Source organism: Pongo pygmaeus, chromosome 1 (assembly GCF_028885625.2).
Source record: "Pongo pygmaeus isolate AG05252 chromosome 1, NHGRI_mPonPyg2-v2.0_pri, whole genome shotgun sequence".
Lineage (NCBI taxonomy): Eukaryota > Metazoa > Chordata > Mammalia > Primates > Hominidae > Pongo > Pongo pygmaeus.
Window position 1 is genome coordinate 173,538,187 of NC_072373.2, and position 15,644 is coordinate 173,553,830.

Consider the following 15,644-nt stretch of genomic DNA (forward strand, 5'->3'; position numbering starts at 1 on the left):
CATTAAATCAAAACTACCTTGAAAAACCCAAGATACATGGTCACAATGGCCATGTAATTTATTAAAATTTTTAAAACTATGCCAGTTATATTAAGTAAAATCTTTTGCTCATGTCAGTATAAATAAATAAAAAGTCTGAGAAAGTGTCTTAAAAGCCAATGCAAATTGGCTTCCTGGGATTTTTGTTTGTTTCAATGGTGTGATTAGAGCTACATTTTTGACATAATTTCTAAAGTAAATGTGACATATACAAAATTGATTATGATATTTTTATGAATTAATAGAAGAATTTTAAATTGGAGCTAAATTTATAAGAAAGGTATATTTGTCAATATATTTGGATATTTATTGCAGAATAAATAAAAGCAGTCCTGGAGTTACACAGACTTGGATTTAAATTCTCTAACTATGTAAACTGGGGAAAGTTACTTAACCTCTCTGTTAGTCTATCCATAAAACAGGGTCAGTAACAATTGCCTAATTGGTGGGGTTATTGTGGAAATTAATTAAGACGTCATATATAAGGGTTGTTAAGGATGACGAGGATAGAAAAAAATATAGTTATCTCTGCAACTAGCAAAGGGGAAAATATCTTCCCAAGAAGAAGAGGTTACAGCATTTATGCTCATGTGATCAGGTATTAGCTTGTTTCTAGAAAATTATGGCCAAAAGAGTTTCCAGACCCACCAAGCAAATTCTTGGGTTAGAGGAGTCCAGAATAGAGCATATGGGCCCCAAAGCCAGATTGTATGAGTTTGATTGCTAGCTTTGACCCTTCCTTGCTGCGTGACCTTGGACAAGTCACATAGGCCCTCGATGCCTCACTATCCTTGTCTGTATCCTGAGAATACATGGGTTTAAATTAGTGAATGTATATGAAGTGCTTAGAACAGTGCCTGGTATATGGTAATATTACGTGTTTGCCCATTTTTGTTATTGTTATTATTATCATTATTCCTTAGATTCCTGTAACATAAACATTGAATAAAAGGCATCTGTTTGATGGAGTCTTTTTTCCTAGTGACTAAATACATTCATCTAAATCTAACAATGCCACACTTAAAGAGCTGAGATTCAGACTTCTAACTATTTCACTCTGGTCTCTCCATTCTTCTGAAATAGCAATGTCTTTGTTTTTCTTGGCTGCTTCCTCCTTGGTTAATTTCCATATCAAAGAGATAAACCTCTTCTGTTTAGAGGACACCACTGTCTTTTATCTTAGGTTGTTCCCACAATATCTCTGGAATTGTTTTGGCCTGTACTTCCCAGATGGGTATTTGAGGCTTGCCCAGTACAAATCAAAAGTACCAGGCTATTTTCCAGGGCTATTTTTAGGGCTGTCTTTTGACATGATAGCAATTAGATCATTTGTTTCCGTGGGCATTCTAATCTGCTTTCACAAAGATGACACAGGAAAAAATTAAGATTCTGCTGAGTTACGGTTCATGTATTATGAGAACCAGCTAACTTTTCTAAATATCTGTTCACTGATTCATTCATTCACCAAGGATTTTGTGGGTCACTTCTGCCACTGCTGGGGATACCAACATAAATAGGATACTGGCCCTGTCTTAAAGGGGTTCTGAAAGACTAGTGAATTAAGGATTCATTCCTTCACCACATTTTTATTGAGGCACTGGCACTACAGCAGTAGGCAAATACTGAAATACAAACAAAGTACCCACCTTCGAAGAGTTTACATTCTGATGGAGGGAGACAGATCATCTGATGGGTTTTGAAAGGTGCTATAAAGAAAAACAAACCAGGCTGTATGGGCCAGTGTGTTTTGTTGTTGTCGTTGCAGATAATCTAACCTGTTATTGTAAATATGAATGGAAAAGGATTTACAAGAAGTTATTTTAGGAATTTCCAGAACTTGCAAGAAGCTTAGATGCTAGAGCTAAGGGAATGGGGTGGTTCCTATGTGAACCCATCGATGCTGCTACCCACCACATAGCACAGGAACCTCTGCCACAGCTGCTCCCCAAAGCACATGCTATTCCCTGAGCGGCGACACCCTCAGGGGCTCATTTACCAAGCTATGGACACCTCTGTTGGGCAAAATTCCAGATGAAAGAGCTGGAATTCCAAGTAGTTCCAAGCTTCCCAGGCTCTGTGCTAGGGGAAGGCTCACAAGAAAGGGTTGGATGAGCCAGTGTATACCCAGGGTAAGGTAGGTAGAGGGTGAAGGAGAGATGCTGCTTTACCTAGAGTGGTCGTGAAAGAGGAATCAGTTAGAAATTGCCTTTAGCTGCTCACCAGGAAACCCATCAGTAGTTCCTCACCCACCGTGAAGATTAAGCCTGATAACATTAAGACTTGGCCTCTCCTTTCTTCTCCAGCCTTGTATACCATGCACTGGGGCTTCAGTTATGTGAAATTGCTGCTGCTTCCCATGTACATCATGCTGTTTCCAAGGTTGTGCCTTCTGTGTTCATGCTCTGGGCTGCCTTCCTCTGTTCTTTGCTTGGCTGACTGTTTAAGCTGGGGAATCTCCTCTAGGAAACCTGCTTGGCAACAGGGTTTGCATCATAAGCCCCTTTTCTATGTTCCCTCCACAGACTTTGTGCCATATATTTAATAATTCCCTGTATTATGTTAAAACAACCAATTTGTGTCTGTCTCCTTCATTTTCTGAGTTCTGAAAGGTCGGGGTTGCCTCATTCATCTTTGTAACCCTAGTGCCTAGTGCATAGTAGACAAGCAATAAATATTTTGAGATGACACGAGTTAAATTTTGAACGAGCAGGAGTGTGCTACTTCAAGAAATTAGAGAGAAAGATGAGCATTGCAGGCAGCACATTCAAAGTTACAGCTATATGAAAGGGCAAAACAGGTTTGGGAGAATGTCAGCAATTTAGTGAGGCTAGAAGGAAGAAAGCATGTTGGGGGAAGGCCCAATGTGATGTTGGAGCATTAAGAGGGTCGGGATTAGGATGGGTCTTATGTGCTAAGCAAAAGAATTTGAGCTTATTTGAAAGCTTTGGGGGTGCTAAATTGAAGGTTTTAAAACATGTAAGGGACTTACATGATCAGATTTGTTTTTAAAGAGGTTTGTCTAACAGCTGAGTAAATGGTGGATTACAGGGGCTCAGAATGGAAGCAGAGAGACCATGAAGAAGTCATTCCAAGCAGTAAGTGAGGAAGAATCGAAGGGAAGTGCTCATGGGCTGCTTAAGAGTTCAGATAAGTGGGATTTGGGGATTGACTAGCTGCAGCAGCTGAAAAATGGAGCATGGTTTTAACCAGAAGGACCCTATAGCCACCTCCCAAACCATCTTCATGCAGTTTTCCTCATGTCCTCAAACCTGAACTTCTACCTATGGGTGATGGATAATAAAAACCAAAGGCATCACATCTATTTCCCATCGATTGTAAGGAAAATAAAGTCTAAATATTAGTGCCGGAAGGGGCTTCGGAGATCACCCAAACTAACATTTAATTTGATGTATGGCTGAGCTAGAGAGAAGAAATTACTTTTCTACTGTAGCTCTGAAAATCAGTGGTAGGCACCGAGTCACTATTGCATCATCTGTTTAATTCTCCACATAGCACTTTGTCTCTAATATTTTCTTGTGTAATTGCTTATTTTCTGTCTCTCCTTGACATTACAACAGAGCCCTTGACTGTCTAAAACAATGTTTGGTCTGTATGTAGATACTTAATGAACATGCGTTGAAAGAGTAAAGAGCCAGGTATAATCAGGTTTGCTCCCCACTGAACCAGTGTTCTTTGCACAGGACCTTGGTTTGGAGGTTATCAAATCCATAATTCTATTTCATACTAGGGCTTTGCTTAATTAATCCTACAGAGACTAAAATCTAAGCAACAACATTGTACAGTAGTTGTCCATGTGGCTTCAAATAGTGAAGAACTGAAAATAATCATTATATTACTTTAAAAATATTAACCACTGACAAACTCATAACCATTAGGATAGCTATTGTAAAAAAAAAAAAAAAAAGTGTTGATGAAGATGTGGAGAAATTGGAACCCCTGTACACTGTTGGTGAGAATGTAAAATGGTGCAGTTGCTATGGAAAACAGAAGGGAGGCTCCTCAAAAATTAAAAATAGAATTACCATATAGTCCAGCAATTTCACTTCTAGGAACACAACCAAAAGGACTGAACATAGGATCTCAATGAGGTATCTGTACACCTATGTTTATAGAAGCATCATTCATAATAGCTAAGATATGGAAGCAACCTGACTCTCTACTGATGGATGAATGGATAAACAGGATGTGTTATATATACACTATGATATATTATTTAGCCTTAAAAAGGAAGGAAATTCTAACACATGCTTCAATATGGCTAAACCTTGAGGCCATTGTAATAAGTGAAATAAGACAGTTACAAAAAGACAAATACTCTATGATTCCTCTTATACAGTACCTAGAATAGTCAAATTCAGAGACAGAGTGTAGAATGAGAGGGTGGAATATGGACTTGTTTAATGGGTATGGAGTTTTATTTTTGCAAGATGAAAAGAGTTCTGGAGATTGGTTACACAACAATGTGAACCTACATAATACTGCCAAACTGTACACTTAGAGATGGTTAAGATGACATGTTTTATGTGTATTTTACCACAATATAAAAAATATTTATCACTGAGGTGTTTATGTGTGTTATCTCATTTGATTCTTACAATAACACTGAACTGCTGTCAGAAATATAAGTTTCACTTTATAGTGAGGAAAATAAGGCTCAACAAAGTGAAGTGAATTGCCCAAGACATGTAAGTGGAAAATGGATAAGTGGAGTTTCACACTCAGATCTCCTGATTTCATGCCCAGTGCTGGCTTCTGCCACGTCAGGGGAGAGAAAGTATGGTTAAATTAACTTGTCTGCTGGCTGTGTGTTTGTGTGTGTGCCTGTGCATGTGTGTGTGTGTTAGAGAGATAAAGAGAGAACAGAGAGATGAAAAAGGAGGGAGAGTGCATGTACTTAAGCTCCCGGACACTTGCTTCATGCTTCTTGTTCAATTTCCCTCACTTCCAAAATCTTCAGAAGGCAGGTGTGAGTCAACTGTAAATATGGTGAGAAAAGATCGCCCAACATTTCCTAAGCTGCCAAAATCAAAAGTCACTGCCATGGAGATAGTCTGTGTAAATGAAATTTAAAACCTTTAAGACTATCCAGGAGAGGATAGTGGCTCTTATTTTTTGCAATGGCTCCATTAGACATTATCCTACTTCCTGTGAAAGCAAAAGATGACAGAACACATTTACAAAATCTAATGCGGTGTAGTGGGAGGAAGAAGGACCAGCAGGCAGAGCATGGAGCAGGAGTTAAGCCTACACCTACCTGGCCGGACCACCAATCAACTCACTGTATAAACCCAGTCATGCTCCTTCCTCTGCCGCAAAGATTGGGCTCCCATTACTACCACAATTTTCATATACCAAATTGGAGCTGAATTTAGAGGGAAGAGCATGATCATTTTCCAAGAGGAGTTAAAAATGCAAGAGGGTCATCTAGCCTCTTATAAAGAACTTTTCTTTATCATGGGCCTACTATGTGTCAGGCACTGTAATGGACATTTCACCTATAATGGCCCTAATCCTGCTATACTGTTTGACAACTTATTTTTATAAGGCACTTAGAGGGAAGATCAAGTTTCCCAGAGTATTTCCCTAGAGGATAAAGAGTGGAGTCTTCATATGAACATAGGTCTGTCTAGTTCCAAAGTTTGTTCTTTTCTCCATACCATAGCGTTAAGTTCAACAGCCAAGATATAAAAAGCTATGGAAGTACCAGGGAGACAGGAAAGAAGTTAGCTGTGTCTGTCATCCACAGGTGAAAGCTCTTTTTTTTTTTTTTTTTTCAACTTTCATTTTCGGTTCAGGAAGTACAGGCACATGTTTGTTACATGGGTAAATCATGGGTAAATTGTGTGTCACTGAGGTTTAGTGTATGAATGATTCCATCACCTAAGTAGTGAACATAGTACCCAATAGGTAATTTTTCAAACTTTATCCCCTTTTGTTCCTTCACCCTTCTCATAGTCTCCAGTGCCTTTTGTTTTCATCTTTATGTCCATGTGTACTCAGTGTTTAGCTCCTACTTGTAAGTGAGAACAAGCAGTAGTTGGTTTTCTGTTCATGTCCTTTGTCCATTTTTTAATGGAGTTATTTTTTTTTTGCATATTGAATTAAGTTCCCTAGGTGAAATATTGATGGATTAGTAGGCAGTGAAGTGCAAGAAAGGTTTTGGCAAGCTGATGAGGATGCATTTTGTGAGGCAAGAACACAAAGCCAACTCCAGTTGATAGAGAGTAGGAGGGTCTAAGAAAATTGTAAACAGTTCTGTTTGGTTTAAGGGTAGTTGTGTTTGGCTGTGGTTGGAGATCATAATTCTACCATCTTTTGAGCTAGTTGGGACCGCATTGTGAAGAACTTTGAATTCTGTACAAAGCAGTTTGGAATTTATTTTTATAGACCGTGGGGAGCCATCAAAAGTTTGTATCAAGGGGTTTCTCCACTGTTTTATAGTACTATCTATAGGTGTTCTTTATGTGCTGTGAGAAAATTAAACATCCCTGGAGTGTTTAAGAAAGAGATAGTGTTTTCATTCTATCTCATATAAACAATAGTATTGCTGGCTAACATTGCCCAGAAGCAGTTGCATTATATCAGCAGTTACAGTCTCTTAACATGGTGAGATCAGTGAGATCTAATCACACTGGCTTTTTTTCTTGGAATAATGAGACACTTGTTTTTGTTGTTATTGTTGTTTGTTTTTGTTTTTGTTTGTTTGTTTGATTATTCTTTGCTTTAGGAAGGGGTAAGAAACTTCAAGGAACTTCGAGCCAAATTTCAAAATCTTGATGCTCCACCTCTTCCAGGACCTATTAAATTCCCAACAGGTGTTTCTCCAGAGGGTGACATTGGAGGCACACAGTCAACTCACATTTTGGCCAGTGGGAAACCCCTCTCATCCAACCACAAGCACCGCCCACCATACTGTTCCAGTAGTGAGTCCCAGCCTCTTCAACCTCAGAAAATCAAGTTGGCTCAGAAGAGTGAAATTCCAAAATGTTCTAACTCCCCAGGGCCTCTGGGAAAGTCTACTGTATGTTCTGCAGCAAGTTCACAGAAGGCTTCTCTGCTGTTAGAGGTGACTCAATCAAATGTTGAGATAATCACTAAGGAAAAAGTGATGGTGGCCAATAGCTTCAGAAACAAACTCTGGAACTGGGAGAAGGTTTCATCTCAGAAAAGTGAAATGTCATCAGCCCTTCTCCTTGCCAACTGTGGAAGTAAGGCCTTCCATCTGGAAGGGCAAAAAGGCATGGGGCTTACTCCAGAGGAACCCAGGAAAAAGCTGGAAACAAAAGGATCCCAGATTCTTCCTTCCAAGAAGCACGTGGTGGCCCCCAAAATATTACGTAACATCTCTGAAGATCCCTCTTTTGTAATTTCTCAACATATCAGGAAGAGCTGGGAAAACCCACGTCCTGAGAGGAGCCCGGCAAGCAGCCCCTGCCAGCCCATCTATGAGTGTGAGCTTCCCAGTCAGGCCCCAGGTAACAAATGTGATCCCCATGGGACAGGGGCTAGGGAGGGGTCATCATGTTTTTCTACTTTAAAACCTGTTGACTGAGAGTGGTTATGTATATGACCTGGGCAATGTTGCTCCAGACTCTCCGTGTGATATTCTAGGCCCATCTGCTAAATTGTAATCTTGGGTTTGAGTAAAGTGCTTAATCTCCTAGAATTGCTTTGTGAGATAGCTTTTGGAAAAACTTGGATCTGAATCCTAGCTCGACTTCTGACAAGCTGCATGAATTTAGGCGATCTATATAGATTCTTAGAGCCTGAGTGCTCTCTTATAACTCAAATCTGTCACCAATCATCTGTCTTGGTAAACAACACAATTATTCTCCTAATTTCTCAGGCCAAAACTTAGGAGCCATGCTCTATTTCCCTTCTCCTCCCTCATTCTACACACTGAATCTATCGGCAAGCTCTTGGTTTTGCCACCAAGCTCTTGGTTCACCTCAGTATTATGTAAGTTATAAAAGGATAAGGACTGGCAGGGCATGGTGGTTTATGCCTGTTATACCAACATTTTGGGAGGCCAAGGTGGGCAGAGTTCAGGAGTTCAAGACCAGCCTGGCTAACATGGCAAAACCCCGTCTCTATTAAAAATACAAAAATTAGCTGGACATGGTGGCCTGTGCCTGTAATCCCAGCTATTCGGGAAGTTGAGACACAAGAATTGCTTGAACCTGGGAGGCAGAGGTTGTAGTGAGCCAAAATTGTGCCACTTCACTCTAGCCTGGGCAACAGAGAAAGATCCTATCTAAAAAAAACAAAACAAAACAAAAAAGATAAGGACTGTCGTTTTTTGCTACCATATCCCTAGCACCTACAAGAAAAAGGCCAGATTGAATAAGTCCTAAAAATTTATTGAATGATTGATTAAGTGGATGGAAGGGTGGATGGATGAATCTCCTTATAACCTTGTATGGTTTCTGTTTGTACTTGGAATAGAATCTAAACTACTTGCTTTGTGGTCATCATGGCCCTGCATGCTGTTCCCTGTTTTGTGTCTGACTTATCTCCTACCTGTCTTCCCCGAGTTCCCTGCCCATAGTCAACACACTAGACTTCTTGCTGTTCCTTAAACAGGCTTTGTCAAGCCTCAGGACCTTTGCACTTGCCATTCCCTCTTCCTCAAAAACTCTTTTCTTTAAGCTTTTGTAGCTGCATTTAGGCCTAAGTTCAAAAAAACCTTTCCAAGGTCAGCTTTCTCTAACCTCTCTGTATAAAGTGTACTGCCTCACCATCAACAGTTCGCACTTGTCATCCTACCTTATTTCCTTCATAGAACTAATGGATCTCTGTAATGCTCGTTTATTTGTTTACTTGTTTATCATCAGTCTCTTGTTATTAGAATAAAAATTCCTGAAGGTAGGACTGTACATGTTCTTGTTCTCAACTCTATCCCCACTTCCTAGAACAACACCTGGAATATAGTAAATAAATAGTTATTGATGAAGGGATGAGGAAGAAGAAAAGACAGATGGGAAGAAAGATGTATGAGAAGAAGGATGGATGAGAGAAAGGAAAGAAGAATTTATTATCTACCAGATGGAGCTATTGAGAAAGTTAAGTGAGATAACAGATGTAAACTACTTAGCACAGTGCCTGGTAAAAACTCTGAGCCCAATTAGTAAGTGATAATTAATATTCACTATGCCTTCTTCCTAATTTGATAATGACTGAAGTTTTTGACAACGCTACTTGTAATTCAAGCCTAAGAAGAGAGGAACTTTGGGCCTGAGTTTCTGGGGTTGTAACCTGCTGTGGGTGGAGCAATAAGGAAGGTTTCCCTCCCTTCCAGCTTGTGGAGGAGAGCAGGAAGTCTCCCAGGGGTATATGGAAAATGCTAGGCCACTTCTTAAGTTTTCGCATGAATGGCCCACGTAGTCAACTGCTGTCTTACATAAATCAAAAATCAAAGCAGTTGGATTACATAAGATTTTGTGCTATTTTCAGTGTAAAGGGCAGATATGATTTTCATATATAATATTGGACTTTCTGTTGGAGTTGGATTTAAGACTGCAGAGGACAAATATATATAAAATTGGAACTTTCCTGGAAAATTCCAGGACACAGGTGCCCAGATATCACAAAGTCAGCCTTGAAGCCAGTCCTAGGCTATGAGCCCTGGAAATCCCAGATCAATTCTTATTCCTCTTTATAGAGCCAGTATTATTTCCATGTCATAAGTGCTTGAAGAATCCTTTCAGTAAATAGTCACAGCCTCTATCCTACGAGGTAGGCCCTGTGCTTTGTGCTGGGGGATCAATACGACACCATCCCTACCCACAGAAGCCCATGTTTAACGGGAACCTAGATCAGTACCTCCGATGTGCCATGATACTGATGTAGTGGTATTAACAATGTGCTATGGGGATACAAATCAGAGGTTGATTCTGGCCTTGATTCCTGTGAGAAATCAAGAAAAGCTTTCTAGAGGAGGTGCCATTGGAGCAGAGCCTTAAAAGAATGAATTGAAGTTTGCCAAAAAAAGGAATTGTGTTCCCGAACCAAGAAAAACATGAACAAAATTTTGGATATATGAAAGCTTTTTAAGACTATCTAAATCAAATATGGAGAATGGAAAAGCCAGTGATGTGTGTGAAAAATATTTGGGCTTTAAGTGGGGGGAAGCAAGACATATAATATGCCAAAGAATCTAGAAACACAGATGGGTGCTGTGTGGTGTAGAAATGGCAGAGATGGAGTGACCAATGTCATGCTGAAGAAATCCTTAAAGCAGCAGCATGGCAACTGATCAGGTTTATGTATTGATCAGGGCACTCTATCTGTTGGGTGGAGAATTGATTGGACGGGACTGAGATGGAAGCAAGGAAACCAGTTTTACCCAACAAGCTATGAAATGAAAATAATCATAACCTACATTTTTTACTGTCTTGTGTTCAGAAAAACAACCAGATATCAGGCATCACCACCTTCCCAAAACAAAGCTACTGCCCTCCATCGACTCCCTGGGTCCTCCTCCCCCAAAGCCTTCAAGACCTCCCATCGTGAACCTCCAGGCCTTTCAGAGGCAGCCAGCTGCTGTTCCCAAGACTCAAGGGGAAGGTAAGGAAATGCACAGGGCCCTACACACAGCCAACCAGGAGTCACCTCCGTCTCCACATCCTCTCCCAGGTGACGATGCCGCTGCTGCTTTTCTGTGAGGCTGGACATCCATCACTGCTTATTCTCATCTAGAGGCTGTGGCAGCTTGCCCATGAAATGACATCTCTGTGGGAATTGGCCCTTTATCGCTCCTACACCAGCCCACTTCCCCTGAGAGCACTGCATTTGATTACTGGGAATCTGTCCAAGAGGAAGAAAACAAAAAGTCGCTGAGCAGGGAGTCACTGAACCTTTGTGTTTCCTGCAAACCTGTGTTGTCAACACAATCCATTTGTGCAGAAGTGAGGAGGGAGTGAAAAGGGAGAAAGTCAGTGTGAACTTGACCTGAAATCCTTAGGGGGAGCCCCTCAGGCCTCTGTGATCTGCTTTTGGTAATTAACTGAAAGCCTGCAACCCCCAACCCTCTGATCCCTTCCAGAAACTGAAACATCTTTGGAAGCCGTTTTTCTGTGCTATTTTGTGTCTTCTTCTGCTATTTAAAGGAACACCTCTCATCCCTCACCACTCCTGCCACAATCTGATCTTGTTGACATTTTAAATGCCTTAGCTTATATTTGCTGTAATGAAACACAAGATGAACATACACTTTGGGACAAAATGTACTGCTGTGCTAACATTTGTTTTACTATGGCCATCAGCACCAGCAGATGGCAGGTACACTGAGAGAGCTAATGCAGTCTCTGTTCGTTTTAACTGCTTTGGGCAACTTCATGGTTAAATTACTCTAACTTCATGATTCTCAAACTTGACTGTACATCAGAATCACCTAGAGGACTTATTAAAACACAGATTGCTGGGCTCCATTCTCAGTTTCTGGTTCAGCTGGTCTGAGTTGGAGCTTGATAATTTGCCTTTTAACAAGTTCCCAGAGGTTGCTAATGCTGCTGGTCCATGGACCACACTTTGAGAACCACTGCTATAAGTCATCTTAAGTCTTATCCTAAAAGAAAATTCCGTATGGGGAGATAGGTTCTTATAAGTATACTTACTGATATGGACAGCTCCAAATCAAAGAAGGATAAGTGTGATTTTTATAAACATTAAATAATTCAGGCCTCAAATAATCTCTCTGAATGAGAAGAAGGTTTATCAGACAACATAGAACAAAGTACTAAGTCTTTTGCAATAAAATGGGCTTTGTAGATCCCAGCTTCTGAACTCACTAGCTATTTAAGTTTGAGTTTGTTAATCACTGAGCCTCATTTTCCTTATCTATAAAATAGGGATAATTTCCTTATCTGTAAAATGGGGATACCACTGATCTCTTAGGATTATTGTGAGGATAATGAGACATGATGCCCGGAAAGAGCTTAAATAGTGCTTGGAATACCGGGAAGTGCTCTGTAAATGTCCAAGTTTATTTGAAAGAAACATTGAGCAGCTATAATCTCTGTACCATGTCCTGTGATGGAAATGAGAGATTAAGAGATGAACCCCCACAGGGGTTCTGGTTTTTAAGGAGGTCAACGTCTAATGCAAGAGATTGTACCCATAAATAAGAAATTGTACTGTAAAATGTGGGTGAGTGCTGCAATGCAGGGAAAGGCATCCCCTGGGTGCTGGGGTGGAGGTAAGGGATGTTTCAGGCACAGGCAAGCTTCCACTATCCACATTATCTGTGGGGTCAAGTCATCGCACAAGCATCATTCACTTTAACCAGGCTGCTGCAAACACTTCTTTTTCATTCTGACTCTTTCTCTTGCAGTGACTGTGGAAGAGGGCTCCCTGCCTCCAGAGAGGTAAGTACATGCTCCTTAGTTGTATAGGAACGTAGCCCATCACAGAGGCTACTTAGCCAGCTCCAGAGCAGGCAATTAGCACAAACCAAGAATCTGTATTTCTCAGAAGGGTCTCAGAAGGAGTGAATTTATAAGCAACAAACTGCAACTTTTGTTGTAAACAAAAGATTAAATAAATTGCATTTAACACGTGCTGACGTTAAGTTGCAAAGATAGTCCTCAGAGGTCCTTTTTTTATTACACAGTTGGGTTCAGTAAATTGAAACATCACCCTTCATAGTCATAAATCGAATTAGAGGCTAAAGAATGCTCTGGACAGCTGGTGTGATGTTAGGAATTGGTAATGGGATAAAGGATGTTCTATTTTTGGTGTACTCCTTCTAAGAATTTTGCCATAGAAGTGTCAGTTCATTAACTCACTTAACCAAATAATATCTATTGAGACCTTTGATGTGTCAGGCACTCAGCTGGCTACTTTATACAGATTTCTCATTCTGTTGTCTCAAGAGGGCTGCACAGTTGCTGCTGCCGCTCACATTTTATAGCTCAAGATACTTGGGCTCAGAAAGTTTGCCACTTGCTGAGCCATGATTCCAACCCAGATGTGCCATGAGTACATTGATTATACACCTCACCTCCCTCACAAAGATGTTCCTGTTCTCAAAAAGGTTAGTTTTAGAAGGAGATCCAAACTTGACAACAAATAATCATATTACTTATTCCTTTATCAAATGTTTACAATGGTAAAGTGTGTTAAGTTTTGTAATAGAGGAAAGGACAAGATTCAGAGGCTGCACTAAGGAGGAAGTTGTTACATCTTCTTGAGAGGGTAAGGGAAGTCTCTAAAGAAGTATCAGTTCTCCATTGCTAGAGTAATGCTACCTAATAACAATAAAACTTTCATAGCATACATAAGTCTGTTGGGTACAGCTGATCTGGGCTGGGGTCAGCTGGGTTTGCTCATATGTTAGCAGTAGACTGCAGGCTATCTAGGCAACTTTGCGATATTGGCTGGGGTGGCTCACATGTTGGGGGGAAGCTTAACAGTTGGCTGATCTAGGATTGTGTCGGCTGGGATGGTGGGCACCTTGACTTGGCACCATGTGTCTCTCCTCATCCAACAAGCTAGCCCAGGGGCACTCTTCTACAGTCGCTGCTAACAAGCAAGACAAGCCCAATCACACCAGCACTTTTCAAGCCCTTGCTGTGTTGCATTTGCTAACATCTTATTGGTCCAAGCAAGTAATGTGGCCAAGCCCAGAACCAGAGTGGGAGGGTGCTGAGAGTTTCATGGCAAAAAGCAGGGATGCAGGAAGGAGTGAAGAATGGGGTATTGATCCAGTCAACCTATCCCTGAAGAGGAAACATTTGAAATGAGTATTGAAGATGCACATTTGCAGCATAGCATGGGAAGGGACACTCTAGGTAGAGGCAGAAGGTGTGAAGCAACACGTTTAATTTGTGGAAACTAGAAATAAGTACAGTTAGAGTGTAGAAAGTATAGAAATGGTATAGAAATGGGATTGTAGAGGTAAACAGGAACCACATCACAGAGGATCTTTTACAACAGGGAATTGATAAGACAATCTTATTCAACAAGGAACTGGTAGTGTGGTGTTAGACACAATTCATGTGCTCTGGGAACTCCTGGGTTAATTGTCCCTTTGAAAGAGTTAAATGACAGCACAAGACAGGTCAGTGGAGATGTGTTCTATGTGCATTTATGTGAAAGAGAGAAAATAATCTAAATGGCTCAGGCAATGGTTTGCACCATTTATTCAATGAACATAGGTCCCAGTGTGACAGTTTGAAGGGACAGTGTACCTCTGCTGTGCTCTCAGTTGCTCCTGGTTCTTTCATATTGTGAGCGTCTCAGTAGGATTGAGTGTAAGGTGACTGCTGTGTTTAACTAGATACACGTTTTTCCTACAGATTGGTTCTAATCTAAGCTGACCTCTTCTCTGGCATTTAAATCAAAGAAACAGCAATCTGTTTCAACATGGAGGATAAACTTGCTGTGATGGCCCATTAGTCAGTCTCCATGTGGCACCATCTTCCTAAGGGATTTACAGGGGCCATTTTGACTGTTCTGTCCTTTCATACTGATTTTGGAAGCTAACCTCCTCTGAAATGAGGTTTCACTAAACAGTGATTATGATGTGGGCCATAGCACAAAGAGTGTAAGGCAAAAGAGATAAAGAGGGGCCAGAAAACTTAGGGCACCTTCATGGCAGATGAAAGAACAGGGCCTGTATCCTGCATAATAGGTACGAATTAGATAGGTTTACTTATGTGTTCTCTTTTGTGAGACTATAAAGTGGTAAGGCAGGGTATTGTTCCCTGATATAACCACCGTTCTGACATGTAGTTGATCTGAGATGTAGTTGATGGGTGGATGGATGAATGGGCAGATGGACAAACAGATAGACAGACCAATGGATTTTTATTATAGAGATAGAACATGTTTGAAAGCAAGGAGGTTGGGAAGGAAATAAACAGACAAAAGGAGACTCTAAAGTCAAGGAAATACACAGACAAAAAATATTCTAATGTATAAAAATAAGAGATGAGGTTGGATCCTAAAATGCATTAAGTGACTTGGTAAAAAGTTTGGAGTTTATCTTGCCAATGTTAAGTTAGTTTGAACAAGTAAATGCCATAATGTGTGATAGCTTTAGCTATAACTTCCATGGAAACTGGTGCTTGTTTGGGAAGAATATTATCCATGTTCAAGGTATTAATCTTCAATTCAGAGATTAGATTAGAAATAGTATATGTAGGCTCTCCTTACTGGAAGGGGATGTGCTGATAATCTCATGTAGTCAAGCCACATAGCACAAAGTTAATGAAAGCCTGGGTTTTGATCCAACCCCTAGAACTTAACATCTGTGTAATCTTGGGAAAATGCTTTAACTTCTGCAAACCTTAAAACAAAAAAAAACTTCTGCAAAATTCTTAAACCATCTAAGGACTACATTCTTCTCCAAATTAAAACTCTCATTATTTTCAACCATAATGTATAAAACAGGAGTCTTTGTGTTCTAGCTGTATTTCTTTGGATACGTATTTTAATCATCTTAAAGGTCTACATCTTAAGATCTACTCAGTTTCTACTTTTGTGAAATGATGATGTTGTTATTACCTAACTCATACCAATGTGGTGAGGGTAAATAAAATAGTGATCCTAAAGTGTTTAGGGCAGTGCCTAGCATCTAGAGA

The 15,644-nt window shown here is 40.3% G+C and overlaps 1 protein-coding gene across 1 annotated transcript in view; it reads left to right on the forward strand.

Moving 5' to 3' along the window:
• FYB2 (FYN binding protein 2) overlaps positions 1-15,644 on the forward strand; it is a 102,012-nt gene that overhangs the window by 19,767 nt on the left and 66,601 nt on the right. The window contains exons 2-4 of the mRNA XM_054455064.2: positions 6,788-7,535; positions 10,465-10,626; positions 12,392-12,425. Of these exons, the coding sequence (XP_054311039.1) occupies positions 6,788-7,535; positions 10,465-10,626; positions 12,392-12,425 (944 nt within the window). The remainder of the gene's footprint in view (positions 1-6,787; positions 7,536-10,464; positions 10,627-12,391; positions 12,426-15,644) is intronic.